General features: G+C 40.2%; 1 protein-coding gene across 1 annotated transcript; it reads right to left on the bottom strand.

Moving 5' to 3' along the window:
* Window positions 1–426: 426 nt before the first annotated feature.
* On the bottom strand, window positions 427–15699 carry LOC101172511 (gastrula zinc finger protein XlCGF57.1). Its single transcript, XM_023962392.1, has 2 exons — window positions 15473–15699; window positions 427–4746 (listed from the first exon to the last, which is right to left on the bottom strand). The coding sequence occupies exons 1-2, from the start codon at window positions 15684–15686 to the stop codon at window positions 3050–3052; spliced, it is 1911 nt and encodes a 636-aa protein (XP_023818160.1). The 5' UTR covers window positions 15687–15699; the 3' UTR covers window positions 427–3049.
* Between the last annotated feature and the right edge of the window lie 621 nt (window positions 15700–16320).

Here is a 16320-nt window from a genome sequence, read left to right as displayed (position 1 = left end):
AGTACACGCCTCCAAGCCTTGATTCAGAACTTGCAGTGCATCTTCTTCCCTCTGACCAGTAATTCAAATGATTGTTGCTAAAATGATGCTTTATAAAGACCAATGTGTAAACTCTATCATGGTGTGCTCTGATCTCATCTCCCAAGAAAAACTCAAGGAGAGTTCAAGGAGACTCAACAAAACCAGAATCAAGTTTGCATATTTCTGTTGAACTGAAAACTGAAAGTTTTAAAGACTGATGAGAAAACCACAGAGAAGCAGTTTGTTTGCTTCATATTTCTTCACAGGTTCTGATGGAGATCTGTGACCTCACCTAAGTCATGAGTTCAGCAATTAGAACTGGACTTGAAGAGTCCAGCATTGGAACCTGCAGAGAACCAACAAACAGCAGAAACCCAGACTGTGGGAAAGACTCCACGTGACTGATGTTCACGTCCACTTTATTCTTCACAGTAAAAGTTGGGGCAGAACACTGAGGACTAAAAAGAATAAATAGTTCTAATCTCTACTATAGATGATAAATCTCTAGAAAAGAAACACAAAACAGAAATACCAATCTCACTTTATATCATTACATTTTTACAAGTTTATTTTCTTCACAAATTGGTTAGTTGCTCACATAACCCAAGAGAGTGTGAACTGCTGTCAGTTTTTGATTAAAACAATAAAATGAAATATTCACTGATCACATAAAAAGTGTTAGAGATACATACAAAATATTTGTTGTCATGGTAACGCACAAACGTAAATAAATTTACACATTGTCAACATGATCTACAACCAGTATGGTCAACTAAGCAACTTTAAACCAAATAATTATAGCACTTAAAATTTCACTTTCACTGAACAGTCTATGTAAATTGCTGTAATCCCGGATTTTTGGTTTCGGTTTATAAAACTCTTGCATTCCTGTGTCGCTACGCAAGTTTTTAAGTCTGTTTTCAGGGTCTAAGTACACACAAGCCAGTTGCTAAGGCCAGTGTGTTTTTAGCATTATGATTCAAATAAAATGTCCCTATTTACAGGTACATCCAAAAGAATGAATTTCCTGAAACACTATGTTATATATTTTGACAGTTAAATTAAACAGTGAAATTTATATTGCATAGAATCATTACACATAGATCAAAATGTATGAATTATAATTTTTTTATGGTTTTAGCTTATATATGATAAAAATAAAAAACATATTGTTTAGTAAGGATGGAGGGGGAAATTGATTGGACGATATATGGCAATATTTCATCTGCCGATACTATCCGACATTGATTTAAAATTCTGTCAAGACGATATTTATTTCATCATTTATGACCGTCCTTTGCTTCTTACTCTTGTTTTTTCACTTAAACCCCTGACCACTAGTGGGCATCAAAGCACAGTGGGGCTCTGAGCAGCTCTACACTGCACCAAAAAAACAAGTTCTTGCATGAACCAGCTTCCTTATTTTTTTAATTGTCCTGTCCAAGAGCTGAGCAAACAGATGAGAGCGGAAAGCCTCTTGTTTTGGACATATTTTACTGTTACATGAGGGGTTATGAACCTTTTGACATACCAGATGTATATTTGTATATTTCACATGAACCAGCTTCTGTTAAATGCTAAATGTTCTGTCAGCAACGCAATTTTTGTTGTAATGAGACATGCACTCCGTAGTTTACTTGGGGTGGGTAACAAACCCAAACACCCTTCTGCAATGTGGCTGTTAGTTTCATATAAAAATGCGGATTGTGGTGGTTTATAACGGGCTCAGATAAGGACGAGTGAAGCAGTGAGCTGAGCGGCGGCTCATGAACGGAGCTTAGACAAAATTCTGTCGGTGATGTGGGCTAATGGTCTGCAGAACCTCAATGTGAGCTATGTGTACAATGCTCTGAAAAAAGGCCAACGTCATAGCTATGAGTGGTGAACATTTTCTGAAGTCTAGTATGGAGGCCATCAGCCAGCTGCTCTGTACTTGCAATGAAGCTCAGGGTGTTTCTACCGCTGCTTCAGGTCATCTTCCTCTTTGGGTCTGGTGTGTGATCTTCCTCTTAACAGTTCATACGTTTTTTTTTTAGGTTCACATCAGAGGATTTTGCTGTTTGATCAAATACAGAAACGTCATGGTCACTGAAGTAGCTTTAAGTACCTTTATAAGTGTGGGAAATTACCACGTCCTGGTGGAAATTCAATTTGAATCTCCACAAATCTTGTCATAGAATCTACAGTATTCTACTGACTTAGACTGCAAGACCATTTAAAGGCTCAAAATAATCTTTGCAATTTTTTTGAGTATATTAGCGGATTAAGGGGGAACCCCAGTAGTTGAACATTAAAACTTGTTTTCAAAATATTCAAATTTTCTGAGACACGGAACTGTGGATTATTTTTTCCCAGATAAGATAAAATCATCAACATAAAACATTTTTTTCAATCTAAAGGTGCAAGTCCTATATTAAATTCCAGTTTATGTCTTGATAAAAGAAAATTGCAACTTTTTCACAATATTTCTCTCTTCTTAGGGAAACCGCTAACGTCTTTTTACTGCAGGAGTTCTCTGCAAAGTTTTCCTGTCTTTCTTAAATTAGTAATTTAAACTGAAGTCTTTACCACGAAAAAAAGGCTCATTTCCGGGATGAGTTCTCATGTGTTTTAAGACTGTGCATTTGACTAAAACTTTTGTGAAATTATTTACAAGAAAAAAAGTTTAAATGTTTAGATCTGCTTCATTGTTCTTATTTTCTTCATAAGTAGGAATCTCCAACAAGGTATCAGTCTCCTGCTTCAGATCAAGCTGCTCTTCATCCTTACTGATGCAGAGTTCCTCTTTGGCCTCTTTAATCTGTGAGGGTTCTGGTTCCCCCTATTTCTCTTCATTTTGTGGTGTTTGTGGTTCCCCCTGTTCATTTTCAATTTTAAGCGGTTCTGGTTCCTCATTTCCTGTATGGGTTGTGTGTTTTGAGGTTGTGCATTTGACTAAAACTTTTATGACATTATTTACAAGGAATAGGATTCTCACTTGTGTGAGTTAACGTGTTTTTTCAAATTAGATATATCACTTAAACCTTCGTCACACACATTCTTTACAAGAAAAAGGATTCTCTCTGGTATGAGTTCTCATGTGTCTTTTGAGATTAGATATACAACTAAAACTTGTTCCACATTCTTTACATGAAAAAGGCCTTTCTCCTGTATGACTCCTCATGTGTGTTTTTAAGACTGATGTATAACAAAAGGGTTTATCGCATTCATTACAAGAAAAGGGCTTCTGTCCTGTATGACTTCTCAAGTGGGTTCTGAGATTACGTTTGTGACTAAAGCTTTTGTCACAATCATTACAACAAAAAGGCTTCTCTCCTGCATGACTTCTCATGTGTGTTTTGAGACTTCGTAGTTTAGTATAGTTTTTTTCACATCCTGTACAAGAAAAAGGCGTCTCTTCTGTGTGAGTTCTCATGTGTCTTTTGAGGTGATATATTCGACTAAAACCTTTGTCACATCTTTTACAAGAAAAGGGCTTCACTCCTGAGTGAGTACTCATGTGTGCTTTGAGATGAGATATTTGACTAAAACCTTTGTTACACTCTTTACAAGAAAAAGGCCTCTCTCCTGTATGGGTTCTCATGTGTGTTTTGAGACTAGACACTTGATTAAAACTTGAATCACATTCCTTACAGGAAAAAGGCTTTTCTCCTGTATGAGTTCTCATATGTATCTTTAAATCAAATGTCTGTCTAAAACTTTTATTACATTCTTGGCAAAAAAATGGTTTCTCTCCTGTATGAATTCTCATGTGTCTTTTGAGATTATTTATTTGACGAAAACGTTTATCACATTCTTTACAAGAAAAAGGCTTCTCTCCTGTGTGAGTTCTCATGTGTGAATAGAGATGAGATATTTGACTAAAGCTTTTATCACAATCTTTACAGGAAAAAGGCTTTTCTCCTGTGTGAGTTCTCATGTGTTTTTTGAGACTAGATATGAGATTAAAACTTTTATCACATTCTTTACAAGAAAATGGTTTTTCTCCTGTATGAGTTCTCATGTGCGTTTTGAGATTACATATATTACTAAAACTTTTTTCACATTCTTTACAAGAAAACGGCTTTTCCTCTGTATGTGTTCTCATGTGTGATTTGAGATAACTTAACTTACTAAAACTTTTAGTACATTCTTTACAAGCAAAAGGCTTAACTTTTTTATGGATCCTCATGTGAAATTTGAACTGAGACCAGTAACTAAAACTTTTACCGCATTCTTTACAGTCTCTTGGGGTCCATTGTTGTGTGTTCTCTGGGTCAATCTCTTCATCTGTAGTTGAAGTGGGATTTTCATCCTGACTATCAGTTACATTAAAGCTCTGCTGATTGTTTAGATCTGCTTCACTGTTCTCATCTTCCTCATAAGTAGAAATTGCCATCAAGGTATCAGTCTCCTGCTTCAAATCAAGCTGCTCTTCATCCTGACTGATGCAGAGCTCCTCTTTGGCCTCTTTAATCTGTGAGGGTTCTGGTCCCTCCCATTTCTCTTCATTTTGTAGTGGTTGTGGTTCCTCCTGTTCGTTTTTAATCTGTAGTGGTTCTTGTTCTTCCTGTTCCTCTTTAATCTGTAGTGGTTCTGGTTCCTCTTGTTCCTCTTTAATCTGTGGTGGTTTTGTTTCTTCCAGTTCCTCTTTAATTTGTGCTGGTTCTGGTTCTTCCTGTTCCACTCCGAAATTCCTCTGCTGGTTGAAGAAATCCTCTTCAGTCACATAATGCTGGGGAAGGACTACAGGGACAAAAACAGAGAAAGGAGCTTTTTTATACTTAAAATTGACTTTATGTATTGTCAAACACCAATAGAAATCTGAACATCTTATTTACAAGCTAAATTAAGTTGGGATAGTATTTTGACTATAGCACATAAAATAGACATCATATGATGTTTGAATGCAAATTTGCATCAGCAGGCATCTATGGGGAAAATCCTCCTGTTTCCAGCTCCAGTATTAAGAGCCTTTTATTCATGCAGCATTTATTTTCAATATTTTCCCTCTAATGACCTACAAAACTCATTAACCCCTGCTATAAAAAAGCACAATAAAAACAAAATTCAATGTCATTGTTAGAGTCATTTGATTTTGAGTGTCTGCCGATACAGAGTCCTGATCCGCTCCTTTTTTTTTATTAAAAGGTGTAGAAATAAAAAAAAAATGTTTCCAGATTTCTTCCTATTTTTCTTTTATTAACCTTCTTTTATCCTTTAACACTTAAGCAGAGCACTTCTGTTTAAACAATCAAGTAAAAAAGGTGCACCTTTACCTTAGAATAATTGAACATTTTTGATCAGATGTGATTCATAACTCCATTAAAATTCTTAAAAATGTATGATGATTTTGTTAAAATTGTTGTTGTAGTATAAAAATGATGAGTTTTCATGACCGGCTCCATTAATTATGTTTTGTTGTGTCATAGTTGAACCGAGATGAGAGGGCCTTCCTGCTATGCCACAATTGGAGCAACATTCTCCAGCAGCGGGCGGAGTCACCTGTCAAAGTTTGAACGGTGATTCCACCTCAGTTACAATCAGCTGTTTATGCACGCCCCACCCGACCACTTGGTGACAACTCAGATGAATACTGATGGTTGCCGTCGAAACATGTCAGGTATGTTTTCAAATATACTGCATGTCTGATAACAAAAGAACTAATAAGCTATTTAGTACTATTGACGCTAGGGTTGGGCGATGTCCCCTAATTTGGCCGTTGACGATGTTTGCTGTCAACCATCGGGATGGACGATGACATCGTCGGGGGGGGGGGGGGGGGGAGGATTTTTACATTTTTCGTTCTTATATAACTGCTATTCGTTATTTTGCTTTTTTTCATTTTATTTCCCAACTAATGGTTAATCCGCGATGATCCAGTATAAACTGAGGGAAGTGACTTTAACAGAAAAAGTAACAAGCAAAATAGAAAAGAAGTAGTCCGCTCTCGCACTTAACTAGCGAAGTGGACCGGCGGAGGGCGGATTTACAGCTTTATGTTTGATGGGAAGGGGGGGGGTACATGAGCGGTATGTGTGAGAGATTTAAGACTGCGATCCGTCCCGCAGCTCTAGGGGTACGAGCTATCAAACTCAGAACCGGGTCTAAAAGTGTGTGTCTGAGCACAGTTCGGATCGTCAGCACACACAGCGGTTTGAGCTTCAAAGCAGAAATGTCGCTCAGTCCTTAGAAAACATTCAATCAATCACGTGGATTTGTGTTTCCAGTCGTGTCCCGACTAAATAAAGGCTGATGTTATTCACAGGATGCAGCGCCACCCAAAGCTAATGTTGTTAGCCCGTGTTAGCATACTGCTAATCCTGGCTACGTTCAGAAAAAGCACTGACCACACGGATTAAAATTCAAATGATGAGCGAACAGGTGTTTCATAATAACCGTAACATTATTAAAAGCACGTTTAGAAGATCGTCTCGTATTTTACCGAGCTGACTTGTCAATGCATATAGCCGCTCGGCGCTGTTATCGTTTTGTATTGAATTGTTACCTTTAATAAAGTTTGGAAAAAAAGCCGCTCGGCGGAAGTTGTATCCTCTTCCGGTTTTCAAACTGCGCATGTGCGAATACTGCGCGTGTGCGAATGATTTATTCCGACCGAAATTGTGACCTTAGTGAACGTTTTTATATTCTGAAAACATTTTTCTGGGCCCATGTACACGGTTGGATTCTAATCCGACCATTGATCTCATCAGGATATTTTGTACATGTAACCGCGGCTTATGGTGTCGACGCGCAACGTGGCGGGGGCGTGGCATCACGATGGTGGTCTCTCCATCGGGATGTCAGTCACCCATCACGATGGACGATGATATCGTCCATCGGCACAACCCTAATTGACGCTGAACGTTATTGCATGTCAGAGACAATATTCCAGCTCACTGCCAAGGTCTGCTGGGGTGGAGTCTTGTCATTGGAAAAGACGAGTTGTTTCATGTCTTTTGCCAAGTCTGCAAGGGGGAAGGTCTGCATCACATTTTCTCAGTTGGGGGCAATTTTGTCATGAACACAGTCTCTTTCTTTTAAACATCATGCATCACTTTCCTACTGTTCTTCTGCTTCCCACGCTGCTTTTCTGAGACCAAAGATCGCCAGAGACAAAGACGGGCTGTTACCGAAGACATGAACTTTGATTCAGCAGTCAATAACATCTTTGGAGAGAAAACGAGAAAATCTTTGTCTTCATCTTTCACTACAAAACATCAGAACATCTGTTGGACGAATCTGTTGTATCATCTAGCCCGGAGAGGCTGACCACCAATCTCCATTGAGAGGCGGCCTCCCACTCTGCAAGCAGCGACATCCAAGCCCAGAGGGCAGCGACATCTAGCCCGATGTGGCTAACTGCCAAACCTAGGCTGTCATCCTGCAGCAGCAGCAAACCGCACCAGCGGCAGCAGACCACGGTAACAGTTAAAAATTGCCACCCAATGATGTGGGTGGGTGGGGGTGGGGTGGGGGTGGGGGGGGGGGTCAGCCTGCGATGCACCTTGGGCCCCTGGCCTCTGTTTCCTTTGCACCTTAAACATGTAGGACCCTTGGTAGGGGAGTGCTTAGACATCACTGCCAGCAAGCAGAAAATGTACTCTCAGTGCCCTCCCCACCAATTTTAACTGCACCATAGACATTTAAGGCCTCTTGGTGGGGAGGGTTTTTAACTAGGGGTGTTAGAAAAAAAATCAATTCTGCAATATATCGCGACAGTTCATTTGGCGATACTTGCAGCGATTTAAAATGCTGTCAGGATGATATTTATTTAAGTATTTATGAGCGTCCTTCAGTGTCCGACTCTTATTTTCCACTTCAACCTCAAACCGCTGGAGGCACGGAGCCTCTGTGAGCAGCTCTACACCACACAAAACAACAACAGCAAGACCTCCGCTAGAGGTAGCTTTTTCCATTGTTATGAGACATGAACCACTTAGTTTTTTCCTTGGGATGGGAACCAAACCGAAACTCTGAGCCATGTTGCTGCTAGTGACATGTGGAAATGCAGATTGGAGTGCTTTTTAGAGGCTCAGATAAGAACGAGTGAAGCACTGCAGCTGGAGAGCGGCTAATAGGCTAATGCACTTAGCATCAGCCAAAATGCAATCGGCAAAGCGGGCCAAAGTTCTGCAAAACCTCCAAGCAATAGATTCTAGTTTAGCGACCCGATTGATCAGACTGATGTGTACAACGCTCTGAAAAAAGGCCAACATCGTGGCGATGACCGTTACTAGTTTACTTCCGCGTGTGAGAAACCGTGGCTGCAACGGTGCAGAGGAGACTGTGATGTAAACAAAGCATCTTTGCCACATTAATGCACTTTCCTTCACCCTGTCAAGCTGCCTCATCATCAGACTTTATTGTTTCTCGAAAGAATTAGTGTTTTTTTTATCCCCTTTTATTTTTGAAGAACCATTCCGGCTCCTGAACTGTTTAAAAGAGAAGCTACATTAAACAATAGTGAAAATAAACAGCACTTTATTAACTTAATCGGGGAGCTGGTTTAGCTCGTGCTGGTTTGCAGCGCCTTCCGTCCGTGAAACCAGGGTTCGACTCCGGGCTGCTCCCTGTTCCCTTCTCTACTTCTATGCCGGTCCCAAGCCCGGTTCCTTTGAGAGGGTTGCGTCAGGAAGGGCATCCGGCGTAAAACATTGCCAAGTTTACCATGCGACTCGTTCGCTGTGGCGACCCCTGATGGGAAAAACCGAAAGAGGAACAACAGTTATTAACTTAATCATACTTTTAGAACCTTATTGGTTGAGGCACATCATTCCATTTTTTTCTTATACTGAAATATATTTTGTTGTGGAAATCAGACAATGTTGACTGTTCCCTTTCTATATTTTAAGTTACCAAAATAAAAGCCCTATTATATATTAGATATTATTCCATGGTTTGGAATATACCAAATATATTATATATAGATATATCCAAGATATCCAAGATGCTCATTGGGGCATTGCCCACACAGAGTTCGAAGTTCCTCCAAGGCTAATGTTTTTAGCATGTATTAGCCTAATGCTAACCCTTCTTCCAGGTCCTTGCAGCCAAGAAAAAAAGCACTGGCCGAACGGATTAAAAAAAATATGACGGAACAGGCTTTTAATAATAATCATAACTCGGTTGTTAAGGTGAAAGGCTACCATGCAGGAATCTAGGGTTCAATTCCCAGAGGGGGATAATCAATGGTACTGGGTCAATTACCATATCAATGGCGAGCAATGAACATCACCCAGTGAGGGCCCTTAGGCATGCCTCCCGAGTGCAGTTAGGCTGCAGCTCACTGCTGGGTCAAAATGCGGAGAGGAATTTCCCCATTGTGGGATCAATAAAGTATCATTCAATTCAACAATATACACAAGCACTTCAAAGTTCAAGATTCATAATACACAATGCATACTTAAAAGCACAATAACATATAGAGAGTCCAGCAACAGTTAATGGCACCACATTAAAAAAATTGAGACTCAAGCCGCCCACAGTTCAGAGGAATATAAGTGCACTGCAACGTGTGAGTTGGATGTGTATGGTAGCTCAGTGGGCGATGGTGTGGACGTAGTTTAGGTGAGAGTTTTAACTGGGATACTAAGTCTCCTACTAGCCCGGCGGGAGGATGTGGATCTTCAACACTGAATCTGTAGGTTCAGGTTCCTAGGGTCTAGCTCACAATTTTTGGACCTGGCCTGGGTAGCAGGACCAACATATATTCTGTTCTGTTAACATACCTCAAGTTGCACGTAATTTATAAAAATATAACACTAATTGCACTATACTCAATTTCATAACAACAAATCAGCAACAGAAGATAAATCACAGTAATATAACACATTCTTCACATTTTATAAAATGCTACAACATTAGCTGCACTAGCAAACGGGAAGGAATAGCATGCCGGTGCAAGATGCTGTGGTAGCCACGCTGGTTAAGTATGCCTTCAATTTTGAATAACAGTGTCACCAGCAAAGCACCCCACACCATCACACCTCCTCCTCGATGCTTCACGGTAGGAACCAGGCATGTAGAGTCCATCCGTTCACCTTTTCTGGGTCGCACAAAGACATGGTGGTTGGAACCAAAAGTCTAAAATTTGGACTCATCAGACCAAAGCACAGATTTCCACTGGTCTAATGTCCATTCCTTGTGTTCTTTAGCCCAAACAAGTCTCTTCTGCTTCTTGCCTTTCTTTAGCAGTGGTTTTCTAGCAGATATTCTACCATGAAGGCCACACACAGTCTCCTTTTAACAGTTGTAGAGATGTGTCTTCTGCTAGAACTTTGTGTGCCATTGACCTGCTCTCTAATCTGAGCTGCTGTTAACCTGCCATTTCTGAGGCTGGTGATTCGGATAAACTTATCCTCCACAGCAGAGGTGACTCTTGGTCTTCCTTTCCCCGGGTGGTCCACATGTGAGCCAGTTTCTTTGTAGCACTTGATGGTTTTTGTGACTGCACTTGGGGAAACTTAAAGTTTTCCCAATTTTTCAGACTGAATTACCTTCATTTCATAAAATAATGATGCCCACTCATTTTTCTGTACTTAGCTGCTTTTTTCTTGCCATAATACAAATTCTAACAGTCTATTCAGTAGGACTATCAGCTGTGTACCCACCTGACTTCTGCACAACAAAACTGATTGTCCCAACTCCATTTATAAGGCAAGAAATCACACTTATTAAACCTGACAGGGCACACTTGTAAGTGAAAAACATTTCACATGGGTTTTGATTTATCTTTGAAGGTGAAGTTTTCTTTCACTGTGATCTGACTGTAGCAGGGAGTGAATAAACTTGGTCGTCCGTTATTGGGGATTCGAATTCTCAAGAAGCTGACATCTGCAGGTTTGTGAGCACCACCAAGGCATACGTTACCTACCATAACCCACCGCGAGTCCAGTTTTTGTGCAAATGGGTCACTGTGTTGTCCATTTAATTGTTGTGTGACTTTGTGACCTCTGAGCAGATCACATCCAATGAGCAGGAGAATTTCTGCATCTAGATGTAATGGCGAGATTTCAGTAGCAACAGATATTAGCTGTGAGAGGTGTGCAGCTACTTCAGCGGATGCCGAACACCGCAAAGGCCAGTCGGTAAGAGAACGTGCAGCAAGTTTTTCTCGACTTCATTATTACAGACACGGAGGATGTTGAGAAATCCGGTTTATTTCTTTTGAATAATTCTACAAAAGCATCAGTAATCAAATCCCATCATGTGTGGGTTCAGGAGATCCTTCAGACTCTCTCCGTACGTGAACGGCGTCCGCTTTTAGCGCTACATCCGTCTCTCTGTGATCCAGTTTGAAGACTTGCTGCTGCGTCAGTTCCCAAGTGAGAGAGGGTTTTATTTGAGCAGGGGGCATAATGAAAGAGAATAAAGTTGTAAATTCTGACATACCCTGCTTCTGTTACTTTTTTTTAAATACACATTGTTTTTTTTTAATATACAATGCACCACAATGAATCTTGAGGATTTTTATATATAATACCTGGAGTTCAGATGTCATTAGTGCTTTCTTTTTTATAAATAGACCTCAATAAGGAATTTTTTTAATGTGATATATGTGTGTGTTTTTCAGTACGTTATATAAGTTTTAGTAATTATACGTTTTGAAGATTTGAAAAAAAATTATTTGTAAGCTTTAATCTTGTTATTTTGTCCTTTTTCTTTCCTTTTTACTGATGATGATCCAAACCAAGACTGTAAAACTAAGACTAAAAGCTTTGCAAAAATAAATAAATTCCTATAAAATACTTCCTCATGTTGTGTCTAAACAATCTTATTTATTTTGCAATGCTTTATTAAGAAAAGTTTTGCATAGATGCACAATATTTCATAAGTAAAATGATTTGAAGTAAACATTTTGTTTTTTTTCAATAGCTTCCAAATCGTGTGACCTAATGATTCCAAATATATGGCGAAATTATGGCTCCGACATATTAATATAGTACACACAAAAGTTTTATACAAATTTTAATATAAAAACTACAGCAATTGGCAGATGAATTCCGTCCATTTTTTTCAATAGCTCCCAAACCACGTGACTCAAAAAAATTAAACCAATGCCAAACTGTGGCCCTGACATACCACTGACACACCACTTAGTTTTGCAATCAAAGATGCCAAATATTTTATATGAACTTTTATTATTATCATTTAACATTTCAGCAGTTCGCACATTTTTGTATTACAATTTTTGTATTACAATCTCAGAGGTTTGCATATGAATTCTGATTACAAATGGAATTTTTATATTAGAATTCCATTGGTTTGCATATGAAATCTGGTCAATTTTTTCAATAGCTCCCAAACCACGTGACTCGCAAAGATAAAACCTATGCCGAATTTTGGCACTGTGATCCCGAAATCAGACACACCATTTTATTTTGTCATTATACATGACGCACATTTAATATGAATATTTATATTAGAACTCCATTGGTCCATGTTTTTCAATAGCACCCAAACCACTAGACCCAATGAGATGAAACTTATGCCAAATTGTGGCCCTGCCACCCCAACATCAGACACACTACTTTCTTTTGTCATCATACATGATGCAAATTTTATATGAATTTTTGTCTTAAAATTTCCGAAGGTTGCATGTGAAATCTGTCCAGTTTTTAGCCCCCAAACCACCTGACCCAACAAGTCCAAACCAATGCCGACACATCTATCAGACACACCACTTTATTTCGCAATCATACATGATACAAATTTCATATGAATTTTTGTATTACAATTTTGGAGGTTCGAAAATTAATTCTGTCAATTTTTATCATAGCTCCCAAACCACGTGACCCAAAGAGATTAAACCTATGCTGAATAGTGGTACCGACATCCCAACATCAGACACATCACTTTATTTTGTTATCATACAAGATGCAAATTTAACATGAATTATTATATTAAAATTCCAGCAGGTCGCATACATAATCTACCGTAAATTCTGAGTTATGGAGCACACCCGATTACAAGCCGCACCCACTCATTTTCACATGCATAATATAATCAGTGCACAAAGAACCTTAATAAGTCATATGATCTCAGTTGGTGGTGTCACTGACGTACGACTCGGTTTACTGGGGAATATGTCTGCTTACATGGCACACTCAAATGCACATATCTGATTTGTATCCGATTTATTTCCACATATGAATGAGGCCTGAATCCGATCTGAGAAAATCGGAATCCACGCGGTTTTGTCCTGCTTACACGTTCACCAGTCATATCCGATCTGTGCCACATGAGAGGAAAAAAAAAAATCGGAATTGGGTCACTTGAACCATGCAGTGTAAATGGGGCCCTAGAGTCACGTGGTTTGGGAGCTACTGAAAAAAATGGACGGTATTCATATCCCAATTGCTGTAGTTTCTATATTTAAATTCGTATAAAATTTTTGTGTGTACCATTTTAATATGTCGGAGCCATAATTTCGGCATATATTTGGAATCATTAGGTCACGCGAGCCACGTAAAAAACAGCTTCGTAATGAGCTCGTATTTATCGGGCGAGACAGGCAGAGCTGATAGCAGGAGACACGCGGGGCGGCTTCAATAAACACTCTGATCTTCTGCCAGGAACTTGACGTGCTGTGGGGCAGAGACCAAGTCGCTGATTACAGACTGAGAGTTCGCACCAGCGTTGCCAGATAGAGTCACAGTTTTCCAGCCGAAAAGTCATCTGAAAACCGCCAGACACAGCCAAAATCCGCCCAACACATCTTTTGTTGATGTTTTTTTCCGTACTGGACTGATAAAATAAACGATTTTTCTAAATAAAAGATAGTTCTGACTAATAATAAAATGTGTACAATATTGAATATTTCTTCAGCGGGCCGCCTTCTTCCATTCATTTGCTTAACTCGCTCTATCCCCGGTATAACCTGCGTCCGGCTCTTTCATCCTTGTGCTGCGCTGGAGCGCCTTGACTATCGTATTTTGCGCTCTCTGTGTAGGACACACTGAGGAGCGTGGGGGAAACAAATCTCAGCTGCAGAGAAAATGAACAGGTGAACGGGTAGAGAGGAAAAGCAGGTAAAGAGGCGGAGGAGGGGCTTTGGCTTCAAACTCTGTCAGAGAGATGCAAACACGGGCGTCAGATTGAGACGCAGCTTTCCCTGCGGGAGTTGAAGCAGAGACTTTCCCTGTGATGATTTTATGAACTCAAACATGGAAACATGATTACCAAATAGAACTCTTCAAAATAATAAGCCTGATCTCTCCACATTCTCCGTGTCTACCATGCATTGATAAACACATCGCTCCATAAAGCCATCAGACCAGAACCAGTAGCTCCTCCCACACGCTGTATCATCCTTTAAAAGAACATAATGTGCATTTGCAGTGACGTATGCTTCAGACGATCTCCGATTGGCCAATCTACATGTCAATCAAGTCCCGTACTTCTCAGTGAGGACTTTGGTGGATTTTAAAGAAGTACTTTTTTTTTTAAAATCTTTTCTGGCCCGAGACCTACACTCATTGAAGATCGACGTAATGAGCACCTTTGAATAATATATACATGCATAATATATATAATGATGTCAAAACGGGTTGTGGCTCCGGGTGCTTTCTTTTTTATTAGTGGCGGTCCCAAATGGCTTTGAGTAAAAAAAGGTTGCCGATCCCTGGTTTAGACACAACATGAGGAAATGTTTGATAGGAATTTATTTCTTTTTGCAAAGCTTTTAGGCTTGGGTGTGATCTCAAATTTTCTCCATCTCGTGGACTTGTTAATTTGTTGACGGTCCCTAAGAGACCCCACTGGAGATCCACGCTGAATGTCTGTCGAATGTCCAACCTCAAACTAACTTCACCGCAGTTTATGAAACAGACATGAATGTTTTGCTTCTTGAAGACTAGAGTTTTATCCTTGAGTGGCACAAAAATATATTGTACACACAGATAGAGTCTAATGACATATTTTATATGTTGCTTTGCTGGACATTAAAAAAAAGCAAGAAAGAGAGTGGACAACCACAATGCTTAACAGGCATTATATCGAGTGTTTTTCCATCTCTCACCCCCTTGCAAAGGGGTGGAAAATTAACGCAGACTCCGAAGATCAGACGAGAAAACAGGACCGAAATTAAGCATCTTTATCTTATGGTCATTTTACTATATCTCCTGAGCCATGTCTCATTATTTACATTACAGACCTGGTGTCGCTCTTTACGTACATTGGACAATGGTAACAAGAGAGTGAAACGTCTTTAGCAATCGAACTCATTGGGTGGTCCTTCCAAAACTGAGTAAAAACGGGGGAATAACTGTCCACTAATCTCGCGTCATCCCTTTGTTTATGTCCTTGTACTAGCTAACAATCCCAAGCTAACGTAACGGTAAAACTAAAAACGGCAGCAACATTGGAGCTATAATCCAGCCGCACAGTTTGGATCCAGATTGCAGCTCAGGCGAGGAAAACAAAGACGTTCATGGATCTATTTGTCTGCAGGTGGATGCAGTGAACGTACCTGCAATGTGTAGCTGGAGCTGCGGGTTCCAGCTGATATCCAGCAGTCTGCGCTGACGACAGAGCTCCTCCTCGTTCTGGACGATGGTTCCTTCAGCAGCTGAAAGTTGTTCGCTGACAGAACCTTCCTGAGGTTCTGAAGACATGGTTCCTGCTCCGATCTTCAGCTCCAACTCCCACACCGCCGTCCTTTCACTGCAGCTCCGATCGATCATCTGCTAGTCTCACAATCACAGCAATCCACGTTGTCTTTCCGTTCAACACTTCTTCACTCATTTACGACACTTTGGAAAATGCTGAGAGTTCCACACGAACCACGTATCGTCCTTTCTGTCCAAAAACCTCACAAACGTCCCAACAGAACACCACCGTCCTCTCAACACAAGCTAAGACTGCTAACCTGCTAACAAGCTAACGGCTATAAGGCCTCGTGCTGTTTACTTCCGGGTCACGTGCAGAAACTTTATTTGAAAGGGCGGCCGTGGAGCAGCGGTAGGGCGGTCGACTCACGATCGTAAATTTGCAGGTACGATTCCCGCCTTGCACGCCCATGTGTCGAAGTGTCCTTGGGCAAGACACTGAACCCCACCTTGCCTCTGGTGGAAGGTTGGCGCAGCGGAGCCGCCGCCAGTGTGTGAATGTGTGTGTGAATGTGTGTGTGCATGGGTGAATGGGACTCTGACTGTAAAAGCGCTTTGGGCCTTAGTAAGAAGGTAGAAAGCGCTATATAAGTATACCCCATTTACCATTTACCATAAACTGCTTAACTGGACCTCAGTGTGGCTCAAAAAGCTTCCAATATGTTTAAAAACGATTTTATTTGAGAATATATTTCGGGGGTACTTTATT

The sequence above is a fragment of the Oryzias latipes genome, chromosome 2 (genome assembly GCF_002234675.1).
Source record: "Oryzias latipes chromosome 2, ASM223467v1".
NCBI lineage: Eukaryota > Metazoa > Chordata > Actinopteri > Beloniformes > Adrianichthyidae > Oryzias > Oryzias latipes.
The sequence above is the reverse complement of the archived record's forward strand: the minus strand, read 5'-3'. Positions and strand labels throughout refer to the sequence as shown.